We start from the raw sequence: 27676 nt of genomic DNA, 5'->3' as shown, positions 1-27676 counted from the left end.
ATTCAGAATTTTTTAGATCTGCTCTTAATTTTCTTGTTGCCCTCCAAATTATAAATAAATTCCACAATAACTCTTTCTACGTTTATGAACTATTTCTACTTTTCTTACATCTTTTAAATTGAAATTTAAAAAAACAAACAGCTTTCTTAATGCACTTGTTTTTATTGGACTACATGCATCTATAGACATCACTTACATAAGTGTATAATTGATGCAGTAACCTCTACATGTGCAGTAACAGTTACTGAAAAAACTAAATAAAAACAAAGCAGGGTATTGTGTTAAGAACAGAGAAGTGATAAAGATAAAACAGAAATACTTAATATTTTATTATGACACCTATTAAAAATAAATCTTGTATCATTTTTTCCCTCAAGCCATGTATTCATGTGATTGATTTCCCATCTTTTTACGTCTTTACTTCAGTTTCATGAAAGTGCAGCTTTTAAAACTCCAAGTTACAAAAGGCACAGAACAGAAAACCTTGACAGTCAAAATTAAATTTACATTTAAATTGAACATTTTTAACAACCTGTTGACAAAATTGACATAAATCTTTTCATCAAAACACAGTAACCTACAGAATAGGACACAATTTGTCACACATGTTAAGATTTGGCACAGTAACTATATTTTACATTCACATAAAATCCCATACTTTACATGATATGTTCATGGAGAGGTAATGTGATGTCATACAAATAGTTTTTTAAATTCTTTTACATAAACACCTACTATATACGGAAAAAATATCAGTTTTATTGCCAGTATGACTCTCAGTAGTATATACTTTCACTCTGATATAGCTTTCATAAACCTTTAAGGTAAAAAGAGGAAGAAAAAAATATAGAGAATATTGTTTGTTAAAGAAAACATTCAGAAAAATGACAAATAATCAAAAAAGTTGTGTGCATGGCGTAAATACATGCAAACGATTTTATCTGAATGTCCAGTCAGACTGGAAAATTATATCTGAAACCTATTTTTGTTTTTTTGTTTTTTTTACAAAACATTATGCTTACATTCATAATAAATCCACATAGATTTAATGTATTACTTTCCAAGTAAGAAAATATAACCATGTTATACTTTAAACAATATGTTGTTTTGGTGGTCCATGTAAAAGCCAGAAAACAACATTTTTATGATATGTCAAATTACTGTTCACAGCATACTGCAAAGTATTTAGTATTCTACAGTTTTTCTGAACTGATAACACACAAGCTTTGTTTCTTTGTATCAAATGCACAGTTTTCTAAATCTAGTATTAAATGAATCGCTCTCCTGGCAAAACATTTTCTTTTACAAAGCTAGATGCAATTTGCAGATCTAGTTTACTCCTAAATACACTCTCACTCACATTTTCACACTGATATACTTGTGAAGCTTAACGGAAACCGCAGGAGGCATAAGTTAAGCACATTTCCTAAGAACAACTTAAAATTGTTCAGGCTTGCTGTTAATTATGTTATTTACTCAGTTTAAGCGGTGTCAGATTGTACAGCCGGTAATTATGAGTAGAAAGTGGAGCAGGACAAAGAATTCAAACCACACTTGTCATGTTCTCTGTGGCTGAATACTGAATAGTCAGTGCATTTACAGGAAATTGTCACTTTATTAGTCACACAGTGCAGGTAAAGGGTTCGACCCTCTTTTGCATTCTGAACTGCTTTAATTTTTCATGGCACAGATTCAACAAGGTGCTGGAAACACTCAGAGATTTTGGTCCATATTAACATGAAAGCATCTCACAGTTTCTGCAAGTTTGTTGGTTACACAGCTATGATTGGTTGGGTTGAGATCTGGTGACTGTGGAGCCCATTTGAGTAGCCCATCTGGCACCAGCAAAAATGCCATGTTTAAAGTCACTTAACTATATTTCCTTGCTCAGTGCAGCAGATTGTCTTGTCCATATCTACATGCCTAAATGTACTGAACTGCTGCCATGTGATTTGCTGATAAGACAGCTGTGTGAAACAGTTTAACAGATGTGTATAATAAAGTGGCCGGAGGAATGTATACATTTGTGCAATTTGTAGAACAAACAGATTGACCTTTTCTGAAAATATGTGCTCTGAACATTGAGTTGGATTGTTTTAGTGTGACATATTCATCAGAGTCATGATAGTCATATTACCAGAGGAGACTTGTCTAAATTCAGGTTTTTATTTTATAAACTGGGTTTTGTGTTTTTAGATGACAGAAATCGCCAAGAAACGTGTCTTAACAGTTGCGAAAAACTGTAATACTGTGCACATCCACAAAAAAGTCGACATTTACAGAAAAATGTCAAATACTGAGATATTTTTTTTTGCAATGATCACTTTACAAATTGCATAATTATTTGAACACTTACACCAGATTTCAATAATCTCACACACATATAACACACATTTACTTCTAATCTAATGTACATGCAATTTTGCAGCTTGAATTACTTCATACTTATTTGCTATAAATACAATTATTATTTAGTTTTATCTAAATTCTAAACTTCTTTTGATTTATTTATAGCTGGTAGCTCGTGTCATACAGCTACTCAAATGTTTTTTAGTGCCTCGTTATGATTTTGATGCGTCTTACAGATGCGCACATTTGAAACATGCAGCATGTGCATGTATTGCAGGCAGGCTATGGATATAAAACATGTTATTCGTTTGGCTGGACATCAAGATACCAGTATTTCTCTTTGTATCTGGAGCTTTTATATAAAGCCCACACACACACACTCTTGTCTGGTTTATTAATTCTTGTGATTTTTTTGTGAAGTTTAATTCTTCAGCTACAGTTGTTTCACATTACAGCTAACAAAATATAAATTTGCTTTACAAAGCAATCTCAATCTGCTCAGCCAAGAAAGATTCTTCTGAGCTTTAAAGCAAAAATAATTAACTGTGAAAAAAGTGTGACATTTCTATTGAAACAGGCCTGTCGGAGTTTCTTCCACTGATAATTTGACTAGAGTACATAACATGCGTTGTGGATCACAACTGTAGATCCTCTCTTTTGAGCTGTGAATCCAGTTGTTGTGCTTGTTGACCGGTTTATGCCTCTCGCTGCAAATATTTTGATGCTTTCACATTTTCTCTTTGTCCATTTGTTTAAATATAATGCGCTTTCATTTTGATTCAAATTGAGGTCTTTGTTAGAAGCTGAAGCTACAAGTTAGCGAATGCATGATTTAGGTTTGTGGCAACTGGTGGGACAAGAAACAAACCTAACAGTTTGAATGACTTCATGAAACTCTCTGTGTTGGTCTTAAAATAAATGTAACATGACAATATTTTAGCTCAGGCATTGTAGCAGTTTGTTGAAACTGTACAGCAGCACTCCGATGCTAGCCTTAGCTCAGCAGCATGATCTTAATGAGAGTGACTGCATGCTAATGCTAATGCTAATGCAGCTCACCCATTTGTGGTTCATCTATCACAAAAACTGAGCAAAAATATCAACAAAATAGCAGAGAAAAAACAAAACAGGGCACCGCCAAATTCATTAGATCTCACAGTATGGGTGCCATGAATGACATGCAACATTCATGGAAATATTTCAAGCTGGATAAAGGGATGAACCAATTAAATCGAACTGACTGACAGACTGATACATCCATTAGTAGTCCAGTTTTGTGTTTTGAATTTGAGGGGCTCTTTTTGGTATTTTTAGATCGCAGAAGGTGCTGGTTAAGTCTGTCAGACCTGATGCAAGTTGAAAGTCATGACACAATACAGTAAACAGAGACATAAGAGACAGCATGCAGTGCACAGTGATTTGTCCTTATGTTTTTAGCTCGATTTGAAATTACGGAGTATGTGGCCCGCTTTTGTATTGCTTTATTACTATCATTGGTGCTGTTGTTATTTGGTGCACTCCAAATGGCAGGGTTCTTGAGAGCAACATTAAATGCACTGACAAAGCACAGCTATTGTTACAACACTTGCTGCACTCTGAAATTTTGGAGAATTGGAGCCTGATTTTCTGTCTAATCTTAGCAAACATCAGCCATCTTAATGAATGAGATGTAACTTGTTTTGGATAACAATCAGCCCTTGAAATACCTTTCTCTCTATTGTCTGTACTACGATTAGTGATCACACAGAACCACTGCATGACATCATTTTATCCATATCAGAGCGATCCTATGATTGCATCATCAAGGGTGTCAGCTGTGAATAAAACCCAAAATGATAAAGTATTTTGGTTAACATTTGCATTTTCCCTGTCTGTCTGTAAATCCGTTTGTAACCAGCAGGCATCGCGTATTTACTTCATCCCTCTGCGGAGCATTTGATTCGCTGCGATGAGCATGACGCTGATGATAAATGCGATAGCGAAGGCACAAATCAGGCTTTTACGCACACAAGTGTGTTTTTCCTGTTGTGTTGGGCTTGCTGCGGAAAGAAAGGGAAGAAGAGACAGAACAAAACTGCGTCAGTGGAGCTTTAGAAATGTATGAAATACTATAAAAATGATATTATAAGACATACTATCAATGTTCACATGGGACTCTGGACTGTTCAGGTGGTTCTCCTCAGTCATGATGATGTTCTCAATGTCTTTCATAGTGAGGTGGTCACGGAAAGTATCATAAAGCAATCTCTTCAGCTCATCCACTGTCAGTTTCTGCATGTCGCACTGGGAAAACAGAAAACACCAGGAGAGGTCTAATTACCAGAGGAAGAACTTCTGCCTTGATGCCCCTCAGTGATGCACATAAATTGCAGGTCAGCAATAAACAGCAGTGTATAAATATTTTATAAAAATCAGATATTAGAGTAATTAATTTGATTATACTCCTGATTGTAAGGAATGGGGATACCGGTGTCCACAACATGTGATGCAGTTATCTGACTGGGGTGTAGTTTGTGAGGGATTGATATTCAAATGACTAGATTAAACTTTATTGGTGGGGATTATGGGACAGTACATACCTTCCAAAACACAGAGTCAAAGTCTGCTCCGTTGAACTTGTCAGGCATTCCAGCAGCAGAGAGTTTAGGACCAAGTAATGTGACAAACTCTTCAAAGCCAACCTGGCCATCGCCTGATGAAACAAGCGAAACATTGACGAGTCATTAACGCAGCTCACATGTTGGGATAATTGCAGCAGAGAGAGCAAGAGAGACCCACCATCCATGTCAAGTCTTTGGATGATAACCTCCAGCTCCACCTCATTGGGCATGTAGCCCAGTGAGCGCATGGCCATCCCCAGCTCCTGCTTAGAGATAAAGCCATTCCCATCTCTGTCAAATACTTTGAAAGCCTCACGGATCTCTGCGAAGTGAAAGAAGGCACACAGAACGAACATGTTACTTGAGGGCTATCGTTGAACTGGCGGATTTTTAACATGTTGGTTTCAACGTCGGCGAGTAAAGGGTGTTTATTTTTAGAGTTTAAAGTAAAAGCAGCTTCAAACAGCTGCTGTGGGTCACAGTTCAAAAGGCTATAATCCCTCTGTCTTAGATGTTTGTGTTTTGAGAAAGAGGAGGCATAGCTGAATATTGAGTGTTTGAAGAGTGAAAGCAACTTTTTTTCTCCAAGTTTCTTTATTCCATGAGCCAGAATATTTCACAGTAGTAAAGATATTCATTTCTTTTTTTGAATAAATCCTACAGAAACTATGCTCCTCCTCCAAATACTGACTCCAAAATAAACTCAGTTCGGTAAATGTTTGGGTAAAATGTGTGACAAGGAGTGGGAAGCAGACAGTACTGAAAGAACTATTGGTCTTCAATGTTTTGGAAATGTCTAATACAGAAAGCTACAACCTTTTGAAACAGTACAACTAATTATCAATTGATTTTAAATGATAATGTTAAGCATGCTATCTAAAAAGAGAAACGCAAGTTGCTTGTGAATGTTCTGACCACCAGGCACAGGGAAAAGACACCCAGAACCTTCTAGCTGTGAGGCGACAGTGCTGCCCTACTGCACCCTGCTGCTGGTATACACGAGTTAAACAAGTCAGAATACACCAAATTACTTTTATCTATTTAAACCAAACAGCAGAAACTTTAAATCTAAGAGTAAATTGCCTAATTTCTTGTTGGCCAGCTGTCTCCTAATGTTGCACCTTAAAAAGAAGAAGAGGTACAAATGTGATCGTTACAGTGCACTGAAGCATACAAACTTTTGCCCTTAAAGACGTACATATACACTGGAACTGCAGAGACAGAAATAGACCTTTAGTGTACACTTTTTATGAGAGTGTAGTTTGATTGTTTCAGTAGAATAGACTGAGACAGAAACGCTGCATTTTAAAATTTCAGCCCACAGAACATAAGCAATATTAAAAGTTTCAGCATCCCAGTGAGAGACAAAAAGAGGAGATGCGTGTTTTAGCATCATGTACTGCAGTCTTTCTTTCTTCATTTAAAATGCCTAAATTTAAAATGACCACCAACAAAACCCTTCTTCAAACCTGCAAAACAGTTTACATGTTGCAAAAGCATAAAATTGCTGCAAAACTCATTACGCTCTTGTAAAATACAACTGCCTCCATAATTACCTACAAACTATCATTTTAATAAGCGCATGAAGCACTAACCACCCAATGAGTTAGTGTGTGTAAATGCGTGGTTGTGGCTCATCTGTGTGCAGGGCAGAGCAATTATTTTTTTTTTTTAAACAAGTAAACAACTGTGTACACAGAAAAATCCATCTGAATAAAACACACTATTAATACAAATAAGGAGAAAGTTGTTTATCCTTCACATCATATTGCAATATTGTAGCTAGGTAGTGTTGAAAGTGTTGCCTGAAGTGAGGTATCTGAGTGAAGCTTTGCAGAAATTATTCTATAAATGTAAAGCATTTAGTTTGAGCCAGTGCTTTGGCTCCAAGTGCTAATGGTTTTGTAGATAGTGCTTCAAAAGCTACCGTTAATGCTTGAGCATTCAGACAGACTGTAATACTACACAACCATTAGCAGAGAGGTGTTTGAACATGTAAGTGCGCAATGTAAAGTTCAATCCTCTGGTAAATAATAATGAATGGCAAATAATGAAAAAGGCAATGCTCTAGTCTTCCTGGCTAAACTATTATCTGCTTTGTTTATCTGTATCTTGTGTTATCTGTGACAGATATTTAAAGGATTTCCCACTGTGATGCAGTGTTATTCTTCATTCATAGTAAGTGATCTTCTGAGCCAGTACCTGCTACTGTGGTCATAATACAATCACTTCTGACTGAAGGCTGCAAGCAGGTTCATGTGTTTCTAATTAAAACTGCAACTTTTGGTAAATAATCCATAAACATTGGCATTTGGCTCCTGTCCTCACTCGGCATCACTGTATTCTGTTTGAAGTGGTGAAAAAGAGCAGTTGCACTTCAAAGGCGCTGAATGCCGGTAGTTCTTTGATGTAGATCCTCAAATATACAAGACTATTGGATGCTAGCTCAGCTCGTTGCTTGATTGGATGAAACAAGAAACAAAATGAACTGGAAGTCTAATTTTTACATCAATATATCAATGATATAAGCCGATACCTGAGCAGTGATAGCCCGAGACACTGCAGAGAATAAAAAGGTGGAATTAACAGAACAAACACGTAGACATCCACCTAATCCACAAGAAACCTATGAATACTTAGACATTCATCATTCAACACCAGAATAAACTAAACATGCACTCTTTTATCTTGAAAATTGCTTTAAACCAAAAGGCTTGGATGAACTGTTCATATGTAAAGCATGTGATTACGCTGGGTGCTTATATGATGTAGAAAACAATTTGCATGCATTTATGTGACTTGGCAACCACAATTAGCATGCAAGCCCAGATGAGGACGAGCACTAGCTATCCATCTTGTGCACATGAATGAGTGCAGTTTTTAAGTGATAGCTTGCAAATTGTGGTTATAGCGGCAGTGTATAATCCTCTTTAAAAAATAAAATAAAGCACTACAAGACAAAGTCTTTGGAACGTAAATTGAGGTCCTTCTGGACAAGTGGCACTGTCTGTGCAATACCTTGACACATCAGACACAACATATTTGTCTAAATTACTCCCAGCAGCACTGCTTGAGTTTTGTTATCTTCCCTGAGCACAATCCCAGATTCAGTGTTGTGACCTCTGATGCCAGTGACAAATAATGAATTCTCTTAGCCAGCTGAGCAGTGGCTGGACTACAGATTGTTTCACACACTGAGGAATGAATATTTATCTGAAAAAAATAAATAAAATACACACATGGAATCATGAGGGACACAATATGTGTTTACTTTGTTGAAAATTTTGATTATAATTTGCATTTTTTAACATGTAAATGTTGTTTGTCAAGATTTGATCCTCCACAGACTGAAGCGCTTCACTATTTTTTTTCTCCCTCATGTATTGATATCGCCAACATAATTGATTGGCTTATTTATGTAGCTGAATATGTAGATTTACTTCTGATAAAGGCTGTCCTTTTTAAAGTTAAAAGAGACGGACGTTTATCCAATCAATACTGACATCTTAACTCCCGGTGTGCCCACATGGGTCAAGCTCATTTTGCAGAAGGAAGTACTACAACCTTATTGATGTGGTAAGACTCAACAAAAGTCAGTGTTACATGATCACTGACAGTACTGTATCCAGCTCCTGTGTGCCACACTGGGCATGATAAAGTACTTTAAGCACCCCATTGTGAGACGTTCGTACTAACATTGCATGTTACATATCCCTGGAAAAATGTTCACTTGCAAATAAACAAATACGCACAGGTAAACACACAATACAACAATAGCAAAGTGATGGAACTGAATTTTTATTTAAAGTGTGGAAAACATTCAGCCGACTCAGGTGTTTACTTTGAGTCCTTGATCAGAATATCTGTAACCTTGCACTGCTGTGAGGGTGCACCCACTCGGCTGTCTGAAGCCAGGTGGTGAAAATCTTTGAATCACTGATTTGATGATTTATATTCTGTCTGTATGACAGAATATTTTTAGTTAATTCTGCAATATGAGAGTGGAGGAAAACAATTTGAAAGCAATATTATCAAGCAAATTATTAATATTGGTGTGAAATAGGTGACTGCTCAAAGCAGCAACAGTAGCGTGGCTCCTAAAATGCTGTGAAATGTGTCAGTGGTTCAATCCAGACTAGAAGTTGAAGTGTCCCTGGGCAAATATGGAGGCCAGATGCATCCAGTGGTGTTTGTGTTTGATCGATAAACTTCTGTATATATAGAATAAATTGCCATGTGAATGAATGACTGTGGCACAAGACATTATGTAAATGCTTGACTGTTTATTGTTACATTTATTCAGACACGAAGACCGTTATGAGCCGAATCAAATGTAAACAAAGTGTCAAGGTGTTTAGTTTTTTAAGAATGACCTCATACATTATAAAAGATGGCCACTTTGGTGTCATCCACTGTTCGCCATCTTAGAGTTTCGAAAACAGATCTGCTGAGACTTATCGATCTTTCTTTTTACAAAATGGTTTTTATATTCAATATTCATCAGGCAAGTCATGCTGGTGAAAATAGCATTTGGAGACCATGGCCACCACCTTTAAATGTTTGCTCTGAAGGTTGAGACCCATTAATAGTCCCCAAACCACATCAGTCACTTGCTGTCAGTCTCCTATTGAATGGGTCAAGTTGGCATTTACATGTGATCTGAATATAACAATACGCTGATTACCTGTGTTGGAAACTGCAAATCTGTTGCCATGTACATACCATGAAAATCACAATAAAAACAAACTTAAACTAACTTAACTATGATACAGATGAGTTGAGCTAATCGGTGCAGATGGACTCAGATTGATTGCAATCTGTCAGCAATCCATCTGCATTTATAAATTAGATGGTAATTACTGTCAAACCTTCACCAATCTGTTTGAGGAAGAATCCATTCCCAGTTGGGATTATTTGGAAGCAAGCTATCTCCCACCCAGAAGCTCGGGGTGCTGCACACTCAACCTCTGAGCAACAACTTGGTTGCCACAACTACTTTCAAAATCAGTCTCCGAAAGCTAAAAAGTTTAATTCATCCACCAAATTTTCTAGCTGCAAGGAGGTTGCTGTCTTGTTTTTACTCTGGTGTAACAGAGCCATAAAGCCCTCAGCTAAGTGTTTTTATTTAAAAGTCGGGAATGGAAGTCGTTTTGCCCCCTGGTGGCCATTAGAAAGAAAGCAGCTTTAAAGTATTTCTGTGCTGGCCTACTTATCAATCCATCTAAATCAATTTTTAAAAAAATTATGTATTAAATGAGCACTAGAGATTTAGAAAGGAGTGAACAATACAAATAAGAATTGTATTATCTTGGAAAGATAACACAAATCACAAATAAAGTAAAACTGTTTTCCGATTTGGGAGGTCCTGCTGGGATTTTACTTTTGGATGTAAAAATAACAAAAACTCTAAAACAAAAACAACTTTTAAAAATAACTCCAGAATCTTAGCTTTTAGCATTTATACAATCAATCACAAAATGCCTGTTGTTTGTGCATGAATGATTAGGTTTTAATGAGATGAGTGAAAAAGCAGTTATGCTGTTATAGTTTAAAAGAAAGCCAACAGAAGGGCTCACGGAAATAAGTGCTGATGCGTAGATAATATGTAATGAAATAGAAAGGGACAGTTTTTTCATGAAGAATATATGTGTGTATCACACTTGTATCCAAATCCAAAACACAAATTGCTTCTGACTGCTTCTGTTTAACGCTACAGGAAATGAGAGCAGCCATGCCTTCAGTTATTTTTTTTCTGATATCTTATGATGATAAGCTAATTTATCTAGTTATCTTAAGATATCGATGCACGGTTTATCTAATTGTGGAATAATAAATCTCATTTTCATCATTTTATACCAAGTCTGAGCTGCTGTGATGCCCTGGGGAATATGACACATAATATGACAAGAGATCCTCTGAAAAGATCCTAAAGATTCTTTATACATTTTGTTTTTGTCTGTTTTTCTCCATGGGACGAAGGAGGCTTTAAAAATACTAACAATAACAATTTTCTCCTTTTCTGTATCGTTAGCTTCATGGATAAAGCATAACTTTAGGCTGTTGTTGATGAATGATTCATGGGTGAAAGTTATTTATCATGATTTCACTTTAATAAAGCGAGCGTGGTTTTGCTTCTTGGCATAAAGGTTAGCTTATCTTCACAGATAAGGGTAGATTTGTAAAACATTCTCTTTCTCGCACATGCAGATGACAAGAAATGAACATCCTTGCTGCTGTCCATGGATCTGTGCTGCTGAGAGATGCACAGCAGGCAGCAGCTTCTACTTTGATGTGCTTTCGTATTTGTCATTGATGGGAACAATGATAAATAGAAATTAAATCAAGTGTTTTTTAAGTGGCCCATTCTTCCTGATCATGGTATAGTTCATGCTGACCAGCACAGATGGCATCCAGCAAACTGGAGCAACTGGTTTAACTTAAAAATGAAGGAGTGTCATTTATTCAGTTCCAGACTATACTTCAGTCAAGGTTTTGACACAAGCAGAAACCGTGTTGTGTTAAAACTTTCAGATCGACCCTCCTTATTTATTCTCTGCTGTACAGTAACTTTATGTGCACGTACACTTCTGTGATGCTGCTGCAAAACTTAATTTCACTGGTAATTAGATGGTGAAATTACACGTCTTCATAGCTACCGAGATCCCAGAGACAAAGAATTTGTTTTCTTGTGATCAGTTGCATGATTATCTCGAGAAATCAGCCTTTCATTTTCTCAGCATGACATTAACTTGTGATCCTGTTTCGTTACAAAAACTTGCAAACCCAACTGTTTTTACCCATGAATGAACACACTTCACATCCCTTTGCCAAACCATCTTCAACAAATTTCCAAAACACGCCAAGTAGTCAGCAAACAACGTTGATTTGTCATTGGTTGGTTTGAGCACTCTCATTGGCCTTCACACATCTTCTATTACAAAAGTTGAATGAATGAGTCACTTGAGGGAAAGAAGTATAAAAGCATATAATCGAGGGGTATTACTGCAAACAACCATCTGAATTTACTGAGGCAAAGGTGACAATTTCATCAAATTGTTCCATATCAAAGCAAAAAGAAATACTGACTGACAATTTCACAGCAAGTTGGACTAACATTGTCATAATGGTGACTGTAACCTCGATAGCTGATAGGTCTGATAATTTTTTATCTGTTGATCTGCATTAGTGTAGGTTATTTGAGCTAGTGGCTTCGCCCCACTATATTTAACACCAGCAGTCACTACATTTTATTCCAGTGACTGAGTGTGTCATTGAAATAAAAGAAGCCACATGACACTGACTCAAGTGTAATACTGTCAAAATTAGGAACATGTTGTCTCAGAGTGATACTTTTGTTACTGCACTATTGTAAACCTTTATTAGCCGGACATCCCAGTGGCTCTTTGAAACGCCTTCAGCAGGGAGTACTAACATGGACTAGAGAGTAACATCATATTTCTCCAATATTAACTTCTCTTTATTGGCTCTCTGTAGATCCAGGATGATTTAAAATCCTTCTTCTCACATACAAAGACTTCAATGATTAGGCCCAATGGTATCTTAAAGACATCACATCCTATGAACTGTCCCAATAGAGCACTTTGCTTTCAGACTGCAGTTCCTAGAACAGTTTCTAGAAGCAGAAATTCAAGGGGAGGAAGCACCTTCAACTTCACTTTTAAAAATCTTTGTATGTTTGTTTGTTTGTTTGTTTGTTTGTTTGTTTGTTTCTTTCTTTCTTTCTTTCTTTCTTTCTTTCTTTCTTTCTAGTATGAGCTGGATCAAATGACCCCGAACCATCCCTGCTGCTACCAGCTCATCCTGCAGAGCCCCTTTCCTTAATGACATGCATGACTGTTGCATGTCATTAACTTTTTGTCCTCTCTTTCCTGTAGTTTGTGCCTTGTCCTTTCTGCAGATCAGCATGTTCCTGATCTGCAGTTATGGGGTCCAGGTTCTTTTTAAAAAATTGTTTGCTGTTTTTTAGGTTTTTTGAGATGAGATAACTGTAAGAAATGGTCCTATATATATAAAACTCAATTTAAATATACCGGGTTCCTTTGATTAATTTAACAGATATGTTTGTCTTCTTTCTTAAATCACTACCTTCTTTTTTATCTAACCAAAAACTTCCAAATTTTCCCTAAATATAACAACCTGTGTAAGCTTCAGCTGGTTTGTCTACAACACCGGTCACTTTAGCCAGGTCTGAGGTCAGGGCTTAAAAGTCTGTTGACCTTCCAAAAGAGTTAAAACATGAACATGAAAGCCGACAGATCCTGCTGACCTTTATGACCGCCTAACAGAGATATTCTTGGTGGTCGCTGGTGCAGCAAAAAAAAAAAAAAAAAAAAAAAAAAAAAAATTTGAAAATGGTCCATGCCTACTGAAGTCCACTGGCAGACTTTCAGTGCTGCTGACAGGGTCAAAAAAGTCACTGAGGTTCCTTTACTTAAATCCTAATGTGTTTAAAAGCGTGCAGGAGATAAACATCACCAAATATGACATTTTTTTGCATAACAATTAAGAAAATAAATAAATAAAAAGAGATATTAGACAGAGATAGCAGAATTGCAAATGTATAAAGGCAAACACAATTCCAAAAAATCTTGGTTATCTATGAAAACTGTGAATATAAACAGAATGAAGTGCTTTGCAAAACACATACTTTGAATTTGATGGCAACAATGTAAAAAAAAAAAAGTTGGGACAGGGCCATGTTTGCTACTGTGTAGCATCCTCTCTCCGTTTAACACCAGTGCATAAATGTCTGGGAACTGAGGAGACCAGCTGGTGGACTTTTGGGTTTCTAGGTGCTCAACAGTCCTGGATCTTCTTTTTCATTTCATGTTGTGCTAAATGTTTTCAGTTGTTGAAAGGTCTGGACTGCAGGCTGTCCACTTCAGTCTCCTGCGTTATGAAGCCATCCAGCATGCAATTTAGGATCATCCTGCTGAAATAGTCATCCCCTGAAAAATACTATTCTGTTTGGGAGCATATGTTGGTGTAAAACCTGTGTATACCTCTCAGCATTGATCTCGTTGCAGATTTCAGGTGCCAATTCCATATGCACTAATGCACCCGCATACCATCAGAGATGCAGGCTTTTTTACTGAGTGCTGTTAACAAGCCAGATGGTCCCTCTCCTTTTTACTCCATATTTTCCATAAAGAATTTAAAAAATGAGTTCTCTGACAACAGAACAGTTTGCCACTTTTCCTCAGTCGATTTTTAATGAGCTTTGGCCCAGAGAAGCCTGGCCTTTCTGGATTGTCATTGCTGCTTCACACTTGGCTTTTTCTTTTCCTTCTTTGCATGATTGAGCTTTTTTTTTTTTTTTTAATGCAGTGCTACCTGAAGGCCCAGAGATGACAGGTGTCTCACACTGAGTTTCAGCCTCGCATGCAGAGATTTCTCCAGATTCTCAAAATCTTTTGATGATATTATGACTGTACATTATATTCCAAGTCTTTGCAGTTTTATAGCAAGGAACACTGATCAGTAGTTTGTTAGCAATTTGTAGATGCAGTATTTTGTAGATTAGTGAACCTCTGTCCATCTTTACACCTGAGAAGCTCTGCCTCTCTAAGATGCTCTTCTTATAATAACTCATGTTACTGACCTGTTGCAAATTACCCACAATTAGTAGCCAAAATTTTCTCTAGCTGATTACGTTTTGTACTGCTTGCTTGTGCAGCCTTTTGTTGCCCCCAAACCAAATATTTTTAGACATGTTGCTGCCATCAAAATCTGTTTTTATTTACATGTTAAACAGCATCCCTAATTTTGTGGATGTGAGGTTGTTTATGATCTTTATATTTCCAAGGTAAATCTTTTATTTTGTCATGTTTAATAGCTAAACTATAATTAATGAGACTGCAACTATGTGAAGTAAAAAATACTCACCATAAATTATCCTTATTGTTAGTGTATCACAGCACAGCATGTGTTAAAATTAACACTTTCTAGAAAACAAACCTCCTCTAATATTTGTATGAGAACAACTGATTGATGACGGCCTCTCTTTGAGCTCTGTAGCTCAGAATTGCTCAGCCGTTTGTTACTAAATAATACTGATAGCATGGAACTCCTCCACTGTGTCATTGCTGCCGAGATTTCCAAAGAGAAAGAGATGCCTGGGATTTGTGCATTTATTTCCTTGTTTATATTTTATCAGCTAATTCTTCTTTAGTCTGCAAGCAGTGTGGATGGCTTATAGTTACTGTAACCTTCCCTCAGCGCTCTCAGTCACATCTAAGTGCTTGAGCTGAGTGAACCCATCACACCATAAGTGCTGATGAAAGGTCCCATTGAAAAATAAAGATAACGGGACAGAGAGTAGCTAAAAGATACCTCTTTCACATTGCTTCTCATGCATGGGAGGAGATAATGTAAATGCTGGAAGTTCAGAGGAAACGACTGCTGCCTTCAGAAGAAACAAACACAAGCAGTGTTATCCTCGAGAAAAGGTATCGACCATGCACTACCACCGCTGAGAAAGCCCTACTGTGATTGTCCAGTTTACTGTAAAAAACAACAACCCCTCTTCACCTTCAGTAATGATCATGACATTGAACGATACGATAATAGAGCTGTTACAGCAGGGGGTAGATGAAGAAGTCTCTTTGCTCCGCAGGAAGTGAACGGAAGAGAATAACAACAGCCTCTTTTCACCGCCCCGAAGTCACTGCTTGAACATGACTTCATACTTCACAATATGTTCCATCTCACCACATTATTAAAGCTCATTTCATGTGTCAGACTCACGCTCAGGTCTCATATCAGATGTCAAATTTACGTGAGTCTAAACCAGATGAATTGCATATGTACATGTGTCCAGTCACATTCAGAGGCTACATTTGCATAGGAGAAAGGAGACTCAGGCCTTCCTGCTAATTGCACCCTGTTAGTCAGGATCAAACAGGACCTTTTGTGTCAGCCAGTTGCTGGGATGAAAGGGATGAAAATAAAGGCGTTACTTGATTCTTTTCCAGAATAAATGGGAATCTTAAATTAGGCACCTTTCTCCGGCAACCTCAGACTGCATGTCCAGAGGTGACAAGAGAAAGTCGCTGGCACTAATTAACATGCTCTACTTAAAAGTAAACTTTTGGTCAACAAATGAGGAGCGCAGTCTTCTTATTAAAAGAAGACTTCTGGTGGAAAACAGTTTAAAAGGTAAAAAAAGAAGAAGAAAGAAATCAGTGGGAGAGATGAGTCACATCTACTCATTAAATAATTCACCTTCCCATGGGAATATGTCAGTAATAGTATGATGACACCCGTGACATCCGTCGTTCTGATACTACATGTGAGTCATATTAATCAGTATCCAGAGAGAGCTCTGCTAATGCATTAGAGCAAAAGTAGGTCGGCACATAATACAAATGCTGTCAAAATAATGCGACTTTTAACATCACTAAATAACATTAACAGCTGCTTAGAGCATGATTATATTGAATCAAACAACCCCAACTGATTCCAGGTGACTAACCCCCCCCCCCCCCCCCCAACATTAGCAGGCACCTAACAGTGAACTAATTTGTTCGGGGAGCTCCAGACTTTGCTCTCTTGTCCAGCACACAAACAAAAGAGCTGTTTAAATACTCATTTTTACACACCTTAATTGGCTCCATCCCAGCTTATCGCAAAACAACGAGACAAATGTGAGTTCATGCAGTGCGGATGCATGTAGAAGGTGTCGAGGGGACACAACGAGTACAGAGTGACACCCTCACAGCCCTGTTCTTATCTGTCCTGATGTGCGAACTGAGCGCTTCAAAAATATGATAACGATCAATTGTGATGTGACAAAAAAGATGCACTAACCCCATAGTGTACAGCAGTGAGACGGATTAATACACAAATCACCTTCTAAAACTACAACATTTTAATCTACTTACTTGCTTCTGCAGATTTGTAGCCTGCATGTATTGTTACATTTACACAAACATGCCATCACTGAACACAGTGATGATGCCCTGCACGAGCCCGGCATGTATAAGAGTCCCTGCTGTGTAAAAGTACTTAAAATGACTACCTGCAGCTCTTTGTGGGCTGAGTTGAAAACATGCGACTGGTTTCTTTCAGGAAAATTATTGAGAATTACAGCTTAACTTTATTAGCTTTTGTTTTGAACTTATCAGACAGGCAGCACAGATTTGTCTTCGACTGATGTCTTTTGTTAGGGAAGTGTTGATTTTCTGCTCTTATCTTGTTTTTCTTCTTTTTCCATGCTGTTTTATGATATTCAGGTTTTTATACACATTGTCATTACTAACTTTCTCATGTTTTTCATAATAAGACAAAAGGAAAGTGGAGTTTTTAACAAACAGACGAATTAACTTTACTGTTTAGAATATGCAAACTTCTTCTCCAGTGATATGGATGCATTGCTGGGTCATATTAGGACAAAATTTCCCATTTCAATTTATTTAAGACTGACGTTGACCTTTAACTCGACCTGTAGGATTCTATTAACAACAACGTAGAATTATTATGCTAACTGGCCACTTTATTAGGTACAAATACCTGATTAGACTAATGCAAACCAGTCTATCACTTGAGAGCAACTCGATCAATTTACGTAGAGAAAACCTGCTGAAGTTCAGTCTGAGCCCACAAAACGAGGAAGAAAGGTGAATGAAGTGACTTTAAAAGTGGCATGGTTGCTTCAGAAACTGCAACCAGGATTTCTCCCTACAACCATCTCTAGGGTTTGTGGAGAAAGCTACTTTCAGCTGCTCCCTTAGTCACAGGAGAGAGCCACAGTGGGTAGCTTCGGATGTTTTGATTTGGCAGATCTTTACTCTTCCTGACGCTCCTCCAAAGGGATTTGTATTTCCTCGTCTAATTAAACTGGGAATCTTTTGCTTGTTAGGCAACCGTATAAACCATTGCACCACACAACCAGGAGAGCATATCCAGTGAGTGGCATTTCTCAGTTAAAATGCCTCGTTTATCCCAGAGTTGAGAGGAAAATGGCCAGATTGCTTCAAGCTGATAGGAAGGCAACAGTAAGTTGCTGTGCTGAACAGCATCTCTGAGTGCTGAACTGTGGAGAAGATTGGCTCCAGCAGCAGAAGTCTACACCGGGTACCAGTCCTGTCAGCTAAGAACAAGAAACCGAGGCTACAGTTCACACACGCTCACCAAAACTGGACAGCAGAAGTCTGGAAAAATACCGCCTGCTCAGATGAGTCTGCAACATTCAGTATGGATCCTGCCCTCCGTTAATAATTTAAACTGCTGGTGGTAGTGTAATGGTGTAGGGGATAGTTTCTTGGCACATCATAAGATAAGATAGAACTTTATTAATCCCTCGGGTGGGTTCCTCTGGGAAATTCGATTTCCAAAAAAGCACAGCACCGACAGAAGTTACAGAGTTATACACACACACATATATATAAATACAGAGACAATATAAATAAAATATACGAAGGGGATAAATAGAATAAATAGGAATAAAAATAAAAATACAAGTGAATTGCACATTTCAAGTATTGAGTCTATTGCACCGTTGACTATTTACAAAAAGTATTGCACAAAAGGTATTGCACAGTGAGGTGAAGAGGCACTACAGCTTAGTTGTTCCCTCCTTTGTCCTCCTGTTTCCCCTCCCTCTCCCCTCCAGAGAGGAGTTAAACAGTCTGATGGCGTGTGGGACAAAGGAGTTTTTAAGTCTGTTAGTTCTTGTCTTTGGGAGAAGCAACCTGTCACTGAACAGACTCTTCTGGTTGTTAATGGCCGTGTGCAGAGGATGCCTGGCATTGTCCATAATGTCCATCAGTTTCTTTAATGTCCTTTTCTCTGCCACTGTCACCAGAGTGTCCAGCTTCATGCCGACCACAGAGCTAGCCCTCCTGATCAGTTTCTCCAGCCTGGATGAGTCCTTCTTTGCTGTGCTGCTCCCCCAGCACACCACAGCATAGAAAAGTACTCCAGCAACCACCGACTGGTAAAACATCCTCAGGAGCTTCCTGCAGATGTTAAAAGACCTCAGCCTCCTGAGGAAGTACAGTCGGCTTTGGGCTTTTTTATACAGGTACTCTGTGGGCCCTTTAGTACCATCTGAGTATCATTTAAATGCCACAGCTTACCTGAGTATTGTTAATGACCATTTATGAGCACATTTATGCTTCCGGCTGGCTGACACACCACGTCACAAAGCTCAAATCAAACTGGTTGAAGGATGTGCCTAATGAAGTGACCAGTGAGAGTATATTTTTGCCACCGGTTGAGTATTTATTAGCTCAATGTTTGAGCATTTCCAAGCTCAGTATAATGATGTGAATGAAATATGGCTGTTGCCTAGCGGCAGACAAGGGGAGATTAAGGATGCAGTCTCATAATTAACGTCTTGTGATAGTGTTGTTATTTGAAATTGTGAAGTTTTCTGTCTGGCTGCAACATTAATGACCAGATCTTTGACCACGCAGAAAGCTACATTAAACACACAGCTTATGATTATTGTTTTTAAACCGTATTGTTTACAAGTGTAACACCTGATAATAATGTTCAGCTACAAGTCATTTATAAAACTTTAATTAATGATGAACTACAGTTTACATTACGTTTAAGGATGTTTGATAAGTGGCAACACAAATCTGTTGTAAGTGAAATTTGTGATCATGAACAAATTATTAGCAAATGATTAAAAAATAAAACATTCAGACATTGAATTCTTTGTAAGTCAGATGTGAGTATTTACTGTAGCGTCTCTTTATAACGGTTTTATTTTGATGAGCTATTACTTTTAAGTTAGCCTGTTATAAGCACAATAAATGATTGTGCTATTTTTAACTCTGTTTGTCTTTTTAAAACATTTTTTAAATATTCTGGCATTTTGTTGTGAAGCACTTTGAGATGCTTGTCTTAAAAAGGTGCTACAGAAATAACATTTGACTTACTTATTTAACTACAAATTACATTAAATTTGTGAACGATGTCAGTGTTAAAGAAATTCATCACATGGGTTCTGTGTTGAGTGGGTACTGGCCTCAGTCTGAACCTTTGCACCATCTGTGACCTGCCAGGGAGGCTCCCACAATCCATCACTTATTAACGATGTAGTCATAATTTGTTCGTGGTCATGTTCTAATTTAAACTTATAAATGGCTTGATGATTTCTTAATACAACTCTGTATATTAATGTATTGCAAATGATGATCATTAAAGCTTATAAATGATGGAATTACTACAAAGCGTTACCTGCATATGTACAGAGCATGTCCAGCCTCTGTCCTGACCACTGTCACTGTATGTGTATAATTAGGCACCTGCAATACAGTAACACAACCAACATAACACATATAATGCCTGCTTACAATGTTGCAGCAAAAAGGAACTCCATTTGTAAGCATAAAAGACAACAGCTTTGCATACAAAGTGGAAGAAGGCCTGCACTCCACTACAATGCTTGATGTCTGGGGGATTCTCCTGCTGGTTGTGATCTATAAATATTGTTCACATTCTCTGTCGGTGATGCACCGAGGAACGATACAAGCTCGCAGAGACCTCCAAGAGTTTAACTGGCAGGAAGTCACAGCTGTTGTCAGCCATAAAAAGAGTGTCTTATCTGTGCCAGCACATGTGTAGTTAAAGCACCAATTTACTCTGGGTTATGGGGTGTGTTTTAGACATTTTAATACTGACACTGCAAGATCATGTCTTAATAAAATGATAATTTGCACAATTATCAGAAAATGTTGTATATATCATTCCGGTAATCAACAAATGCTGATTTTTTTTGTTCTAGTAAGCTCTAAAACATCAATAAAGACCCACAGACTGTGTCTGTTACCTCATGTACAGTGCTTAACAAATTAATTAGAGCACCACTCAATGTAAGGCTCGCACCACAGCTGCCATAAATTAACAGAATTGATAATTAATACAATAATATTTTATGTTGCTATAATAGTTAATCCACCTGTGTGTGCAAGCTCCTTAATGCTAAAACACAATTCTTGTTGTTTTCCATGAATTTTTAAATTTACCATTATACAAAAAAGCAGAAAAATCATTTTCAATTAAGATGCCAAATTACAGGCACTTACGTACGTGCATTCCTGAACAGAAAAATTAGTTTTAGCACTTGAATTTATTCTTGAGTAATTCTGACTTCTCAAACATGAATTCATTTTGCTATTTGCCTAAAAAATAATAATAATAATATAATATTTATTTATAAATGCGTTTTTTTAAAAACATGTTCTTTACTTATTCTTTTGACAGGTGGTCTAATAAATTTGTATTGTACGAGTCTCCTGTATTATACAATATACATTTTTGAGTGTTTTATTTATTTGTGTAATTATGAATTGGATCAATTCCAATATGGGCATTAGAGGTTATCCAGTCGGTCATGTATAATGGCTCTGGACCTGGGATTTAATATAGTGCTTATTAAATAGAGAGAAACTTGGCACTGCATAATGTCCACATAGACATTCACCTAACAGTGTTTACAGGATAAATGCACACATAAATGTTTCATGGGTTTCTTCAGGGACATGATTAAATATAGTGATTGCTGTTATGTCATTAACATAATGGCTTAATTATCACGTATAATTTGTGATGAATTAGGCAGCTTTTTGTTCCACGGTTACAGAGAGAGTGCCCAACGCCACATTGCCCAGATTAGGATTTTTAAAAGATGATTTAATCATGAGTTAAACCGATCCAGTTTTACATGAGGGATCTACAGATCTCAGATATACAAATGCGCACTGATTTCTAAGAGGCGGGAGAACGGCTGCTTTTACAATAGTGTGGCTTCATATCAGGCTTTATGACAAGTGCGTGACACAAGGGCAGAGAAAAGGATAGGAAGCCTTGCTGTCGGCTCTGCCCACCTCGGCAACCATCTGTTTGAAAAACATTCCCTGGGATCTGCATATCCATTAAGAGCTACGAGCACTTAATCAGCCTCCCTCAACTTCACCCAGTCCAGAGGATGTCCTGTCCATTCAAGTCTCTGTAATCCTCACTGTTGTCATTCCTACTGATGCATTTACTTGCTCGTACAGTTTTCAGGAAACAGTGTAAGTTACTGCCTGATTTGGTTGTTGGAGGGGTGGGAGGGATGTCATTATGTTGCACTTAAGACTGTGATCCTAATAAAATGGCAGCTTAAAATGGCAAAGTCTTAAGATGACAGGATTATAAAGATTTATATATAATCTCTGTTGAGTGTTGATTCTACCACTGAAATAATTAGAACTTCTTTTTCATTTTATTGGTTATATTCATCCAATTGCAGCATAAAATCAGAAAACATGTGATTCTGTAATATCTGACTCAATTTTAAGTTAATGCCATCTTCAGCTGTTTTCTTAATTTCAACTTTACATTATAGTTTAAAGAAGTTACGTCATTCCTTACATCATAGTAAATTATATCCTCATTTAAGGTCCCTAGGTCTTGTCGTAGAATAACCGTAATGCACATAATATTTAGTCAATGAAAAAAACAGAGGCACTGCAGTTCATGGTGCTTCTGGGGTACCCCTGATGGTGCTGTTAATGGGAAAATCTGGTGTTTGATAGCTATATATTTTTAAACTCAGATGAAGGCTGGAGGTCAAAAGGTGATGTTTTTTATCCTCTCTGAAATGTGTTGCTGCCCACCTTTATCCAATATGTAACTGAACAGCTGTTGGAAAATCAGATCTCACCACATGCCCACAAATCATTAACAGTTTTCTGCATTAAATTTGAAGAACTTGTGAACAGAGAACAAGCTATGTGATATTTCACATTCAGTCCCCTGTTGCATCCCTTTAAACTTCTAAAGATGAGTGATGTTTGAACAGATTTGGTTTTTTTTCTAAAACCCTCTGAAAAGGTCACATTTGTAGAAAATCTCAAAGGTACTGGATATTATATGAAGATGAATAATAATATTTTTTGAGCTTTTTAAAAACCGTTGCACAAAACAAAAACTCTTGACCTGGGTTTCTAGTGACTACGCCAGAGATTCAGGTAAAACTCTCCCCACAGGCTATGTGCTCAGTCCCGTTTTGCAGATCCACTGCACAACATTTTTCCCCATCTTGCCACTGTGTTTCAGCTAACGAGTGGGGGGTTGTTTAGACAATGCATCTTGCAGCTCTTATGCTGCTGGTTTACTGGTACAGGAGAAAATCAGTCAACACTAAAACTTGGAGGTAAAATGAAACTCTTTAACTTGTTTGTCTGGGACGGGTTGTTCTATGTACTGTCCACGTTGCAGCACGTGTCATTGCACAGGATGCAAGGTCCTCTCGTCCTTGTATTGTGTTTTTTTGTGTGTATTCCAAAGTGGCAGTCGACCCGTGCCTGAAACAATGTCACCAAGAAAAAAGTCCCATTGATTTAACCGCACAACTCATCGCCTGCATGCTCTTCAGTACTAAAAACTGATTTACTGCGATTATAGTTTCTGTGAGCCTGATGATGAGTTTAGATGTTAGGATACATGTAGAGAGAAAATGGAGGCTTGCGTAAGTTATTGGCAGCATGGCACAGAATGATAATAATCCTATATGAAGCATAAAATGTTATCTGCTTTATCAGGTTTGTTTTTCTGACTGCGACAGACTCACTGAATCAAGGATCATTCTAAACATGTCCAGTTGCACTTGGAGTATATATGTGCACCTTGCAAGAAAAAAAAAGATTATCATAAATATGATTATAAAAAGTAATTATGTGAGCTGTGCAATCAGGGAACTTCTGCCCCAATATAATTAAAGATTTTGTGGATGAAACAACATTTACAGTCTGAATTTCGGACCTCTATGAAGAGAGGGGGGATTTTTCAGAAACCCTGGACTGCAGCAGACCAAAAAGGTTCATTTAAGCAGTGCTGCAGCTCCCTCAGAGTGCGTTGAGGTGGCGCAGCAGTGAAAGGGTACGTTGGAGGCTGCAGATTCAAAGCCTTGGACTGGCTCTGTGATGGTAAACAGGAGAGGTTCATCTTAAACTCTCTTGCCTCCCTCATCAACTTACAGTTCTCGTTAATGCATTTTACCTGCCACTGGAGCAGGTGAAAACAGGAAGATTACTTGTTTACTGTGGGCACTGCTAGGGTGTGAGGCCATGCAAACGTAGCAGTGCATTACATGCTCAGTGAATCCTCCCTGCAGTAAATATTCATGGTTCAGTGGTCTGTCTTACTCTGAATATTTAATGACTCAATTAGTAAACTAAAATTTGGAAAGACTCGCCCAATACCTGAAAAGCTGCATGGCCGTTGATGACACCACCCGCCAACATTTTACTGCTGTTGTTCTTTTCTTGCTTTTCCATAGCCAATCTTTTAATTTAATTTATATCGTGTCTGCAGATAGCGGATTTTCAATGTCAAATGAGTGGCTCGAAGCAAGGGCAGGCAGCCACTTGTGAGGACCGGGCAACCTACAGACAGAAGAAAGGGGAAATGGAATTCCCTATGCATAAAAGACTTGGCGATATCAAATCTGATCTGACTTATCTCTTTATTGTAGTCTGCCTGGCTTTGTTCCAAATCGCTGCCAAGTGTGCATTCTCATTGTGAGGACCATTTTGGCAAAACAAAACCTCTATTTTTAACAACTCGGCCCTACAGTTACAATAGCAAGTGTGAATTTAATGCTTAAGTGAATCTTTCACTTGCCCTTTCTGTACAGCATGAAAGCTTCTTTTCTTCTTCTTCTTCTTCTTCTTCTTCTTCTTCTTCTTCTTCTTCTTCTTCTTCTTCTTCTTCTTTTCTGGTTAATGCAATTCATAAAAAATGAAATGATGCAATTTATGGATCAAAATGAGTCCATCGTTCAATCTCATTGATGAGTTTTGTCTGCCTTCGATTTTCAAGTAATCTGCAGTTTTATATTTATGAGTTTGACATTCATTATAGTGTTTTTGTCCATTACTGGATCCTTCCCTTTTAACAAAATTCAGAGTCCCTCTACTCGTCAGTCTGTGTCTCAGTCTTGACTGGATGAGTAAATAACAGCAGGTGCAACGGAGTCTCATAGAGGTCAGGGGTACAGCCGAGAAATGCAGTGTATAAACATGCAGTCTACTCACAATATAATATCCCGTTGCTGTGATTAGATGATAAATTGAAATTTTTGGTTGATGTATGAATGGAAAAAGCACGATTAACTATTTCTACAGCTTAATTTTGTGCCAAAAATCATAAGCAAGAAAAAAAGTAAGAGCATAGTTTGTCGGTATTTTCCCCAGCACAAAACTATAAACCATCTAGATCTTACACACAGAGATCTGGTGTCGGATTTGTTGAAAAGGTTGTACAGCGCACACCCTCTGGAGCTCTCCAGGGTCCTGATTTGGCAGCTGAACTTCGAATTCGGGAGTTACAGCTGTTATCGTTACTGTCACTGGTTGAAACCATGCTCAAAGCAAGCAAACAGACAGATAGCAAAAAAACAACAAGCCTCACCTTCCACTTCATCCTCAGGCAGGTTAACAGGGGTCCGGTAGGTGAGGACATCTGGAATAGTGCAAAGTCCCTTGTACATGAACCTGGTGGTCACAGCACGCACTGGCATTTCTGCGAGGGAAAAGCAACAACTGTGTCTCGATCTTCATATAGCCTCGCTCTCCGGAGTTTTGACAAACCCTTTGCTACTGTCCTTGATCTTTTAGGCAAAAGAAACTCAAGCAAATGAAAGGAGGTAAACCTTCCCTCAGCGGAGTTCAACCTTCCTCTTCCGAGGGCAGAAAACACGAGTAAAATCACCTCGACTGAAAATGCAGATTGTAAATCGCGGTTGGTTTCAGTGCACAGCCCCTTGCAGCAGCGTGTTGTGATCAAGACACGAGGCGAAAAGGCAAATAAAATTGGCGTGTAAAACTTTTACTTCATAGCTTGTTGAGCAAAGCGACAGTATGTCTAGAGCCCTAAATAAAGCCTCAAACGAGCAAATATTTGGCTTATATTAAAGTCAAGATCCAAATCAACGAGATAAACAGGCTAATTTGCAATTCTTCCAAAGCTCCTGCATCACAGCATTAAAACGAGGAAAAGAAACACGTAAAAAGAAATGGGAGAAAAATTCTACCCTAAAAAGATAATTTACCTATAATGTTTCTTACTGATTCCTATAAGGAGTCTTGATCTTTTAAATAGTGTGTTCCCGGTATAGTCTGCCTCACTTTTCTTCCCCGTTTCGGCATCTTCTTTAAAAAAAAATGTAAAAATAGACAACACAAGATAAAGCAGCAGCGCTGGCGTGCTGATCCTATCCGGTAAACGAGGCGGGAAACAAATCTTGTAACATTCTTTTTTCCTGAAGAGCAGCTTGAAGGGAATCCTGGGTGACCCCCTCTCATGTGACACAGACACGGTGTATAAGGCTGTGATCCTCTCTCTCCAGCTCTCTGCTTCAGCCTCAATTGGTTCTCACAAAGCAGCACACACACAAGCACCCGTGCACGCACGCTTTCACCATACTGCCACCGCCTCCATTAAAGCGCAGCCTGTGACTGCTTCCAAACTGCCCGCCTGTAATGCGATTATCTTTATTCTTTGTGCTCGGCAGTCTGTATATGTGCTAACACAATATAAAGGTCTACATGTCTAACAGTGAGAATGGAGCAACAAGTGTGGCTTTTGAGCCCAGTCAGCCTATTGTGATTTGCATTTTTTCTCATTTATCGCTACACCGAGCCTGGGAATAAAAAAGTGAAAAACTGAAAGTGAAAAAAATATCAGGGAGAATTGAAGCGTGAATTTAGTGAGATGCAGAATATATTAGGGAATTTGGAATAAATGCCGTGCTCGTTAGTGAAGAACAGTTTTCTTTTGGAGAAACAGACTTTGAGAGTAGCTTATGCATTAGTGACTACAAAGCTATCTTCCTGCAGGCGGTTTGCTTAGTATAGCAAAGATTTGGAGAAGCGGTTGCTGACCAGAAGGTAAAAAAAATCCCTCCACCAACACTTTTAAGACTCTCTAATTCATCTGGTGGTTTCTGGTGGCTGTTACACTGAGCATGCAGGAGGCAGCATGCGTTATGCCCAGGCCAAAATGTTGAATGCGCAGTTTGCTGTGCAGTTTGCTCATGGGCTGGCAGTGCCTGCGTTAAAATGGCACGAAAAGAAAGAAAATAAATGATCAAAGAGTTGAAGCTGTGAAGCTGGCCTGAACCTGCAGCAAACACGGATCTAACTTCTTAGTCTGAAAAGTGGAGGTATGTGAAATCCCATACACTCATACACGTCTATGGTTTTTAATGGTCAGCAGGAGGCGACTCCACTTGTTACAAAAAAGAGGTCGGAGTGTATGTAGAAACCTGTGACAGTGACAGGTCACTGATCTGCAAGCATAAACATAGTAAGTTAAATGGTGGTGGCAAGGGTGCTCAAGGTGGTTCTCGAGTTTGTGTGACTTTGTCTAATGGGTGCTGCTTCCATTGCTTATATACAGTCTCTGATGAAAGAAACAGTCATTTTTGCACTTTACTTTTGTGGATTCCTGAGACAGGGCCTGCGGAGTGGCAAAGGTGGGGGTTATCATTTTCAAAAAGGGTGTGCTGCATTTAAGAGTGAACCACACTACTCAGTCTCCTGAAAGAGGCAATTCCAGGCAGCTGGAAAGGTTTGCCTGTTGAGGCTTCACATGCTTTTGTGGAATATAAGAACTGATAATACCCTAGCAGCACCTGTGGAGTGCATAAAGGAGTATGGGGTTCGGGCCTGCTGTTATGGGCCTTGTATAATCTAAGTTAGAAGTGT

At 38.2% G+C, this 27676-nt stretch overlaps 1 protein-coding gene across 2 annotated transcripts; it reads right to left on the bottom strand.

Annotated features, from left to right (window-relative positions):
• Positions 1-142: 142 nt before the first annotated feature.
• Positions 143-26281, bottom strand: cabp7b (calcium binding protein 7b). 2 transcript variants are annotated; one of them, XM_085279564.1, is made up of 6 exons: positions 26020-26281; positions 25380-25490; positions 5128-5271; positions 4929-5041; positions 4485-4632; positions 143-4388 (listed from the first exon to the last, which is right to left on the bottom strand). In XM_085279564.1, exons 2-6 carry the CDS (start codon positions 25486-25488, stop codon positions 4261-4263), a joined length of 642 nt encoding a protein of 213 aa, XP_085135690.1. In that variant the 5' UTR covers positions 25489-25490; positions 26020-26281; the 3' UTR covers positions 143-4260. The 2 variants fall into 2 exon arrangements, with proteins under 2 accessions (XP_085135690.1, XP_085135689.1); XM_085279563.1 differs by having other exon boundaries at positions 25380-26281.
• Positions 26282-27676: the final 1395 nt, after the last annotated feature.

Source organism: Mchenga conophoros, linkage group LG7 (genome assembly GCF_057382185.1).
Source record: "Mchenga conophoros isolate Kocher_MC1m ecotype Shallow Benthic linkage group LG7, M_conophoros_male_GT1.1, whole genome shotgun sequence".
In the NCBI taxonomy this organism is placed as follows: Eukaryota; Metazoa; Chordata; class Actinopteri; order Cichliformes; family Cichlidae; genus Mchenga; species Mchenga conophoros.
The sequence above is the reverse complement of the archived record's forward strand: the minus strand, read 5'-3'. Positions and strand labels throughout refer to the sequence as shown.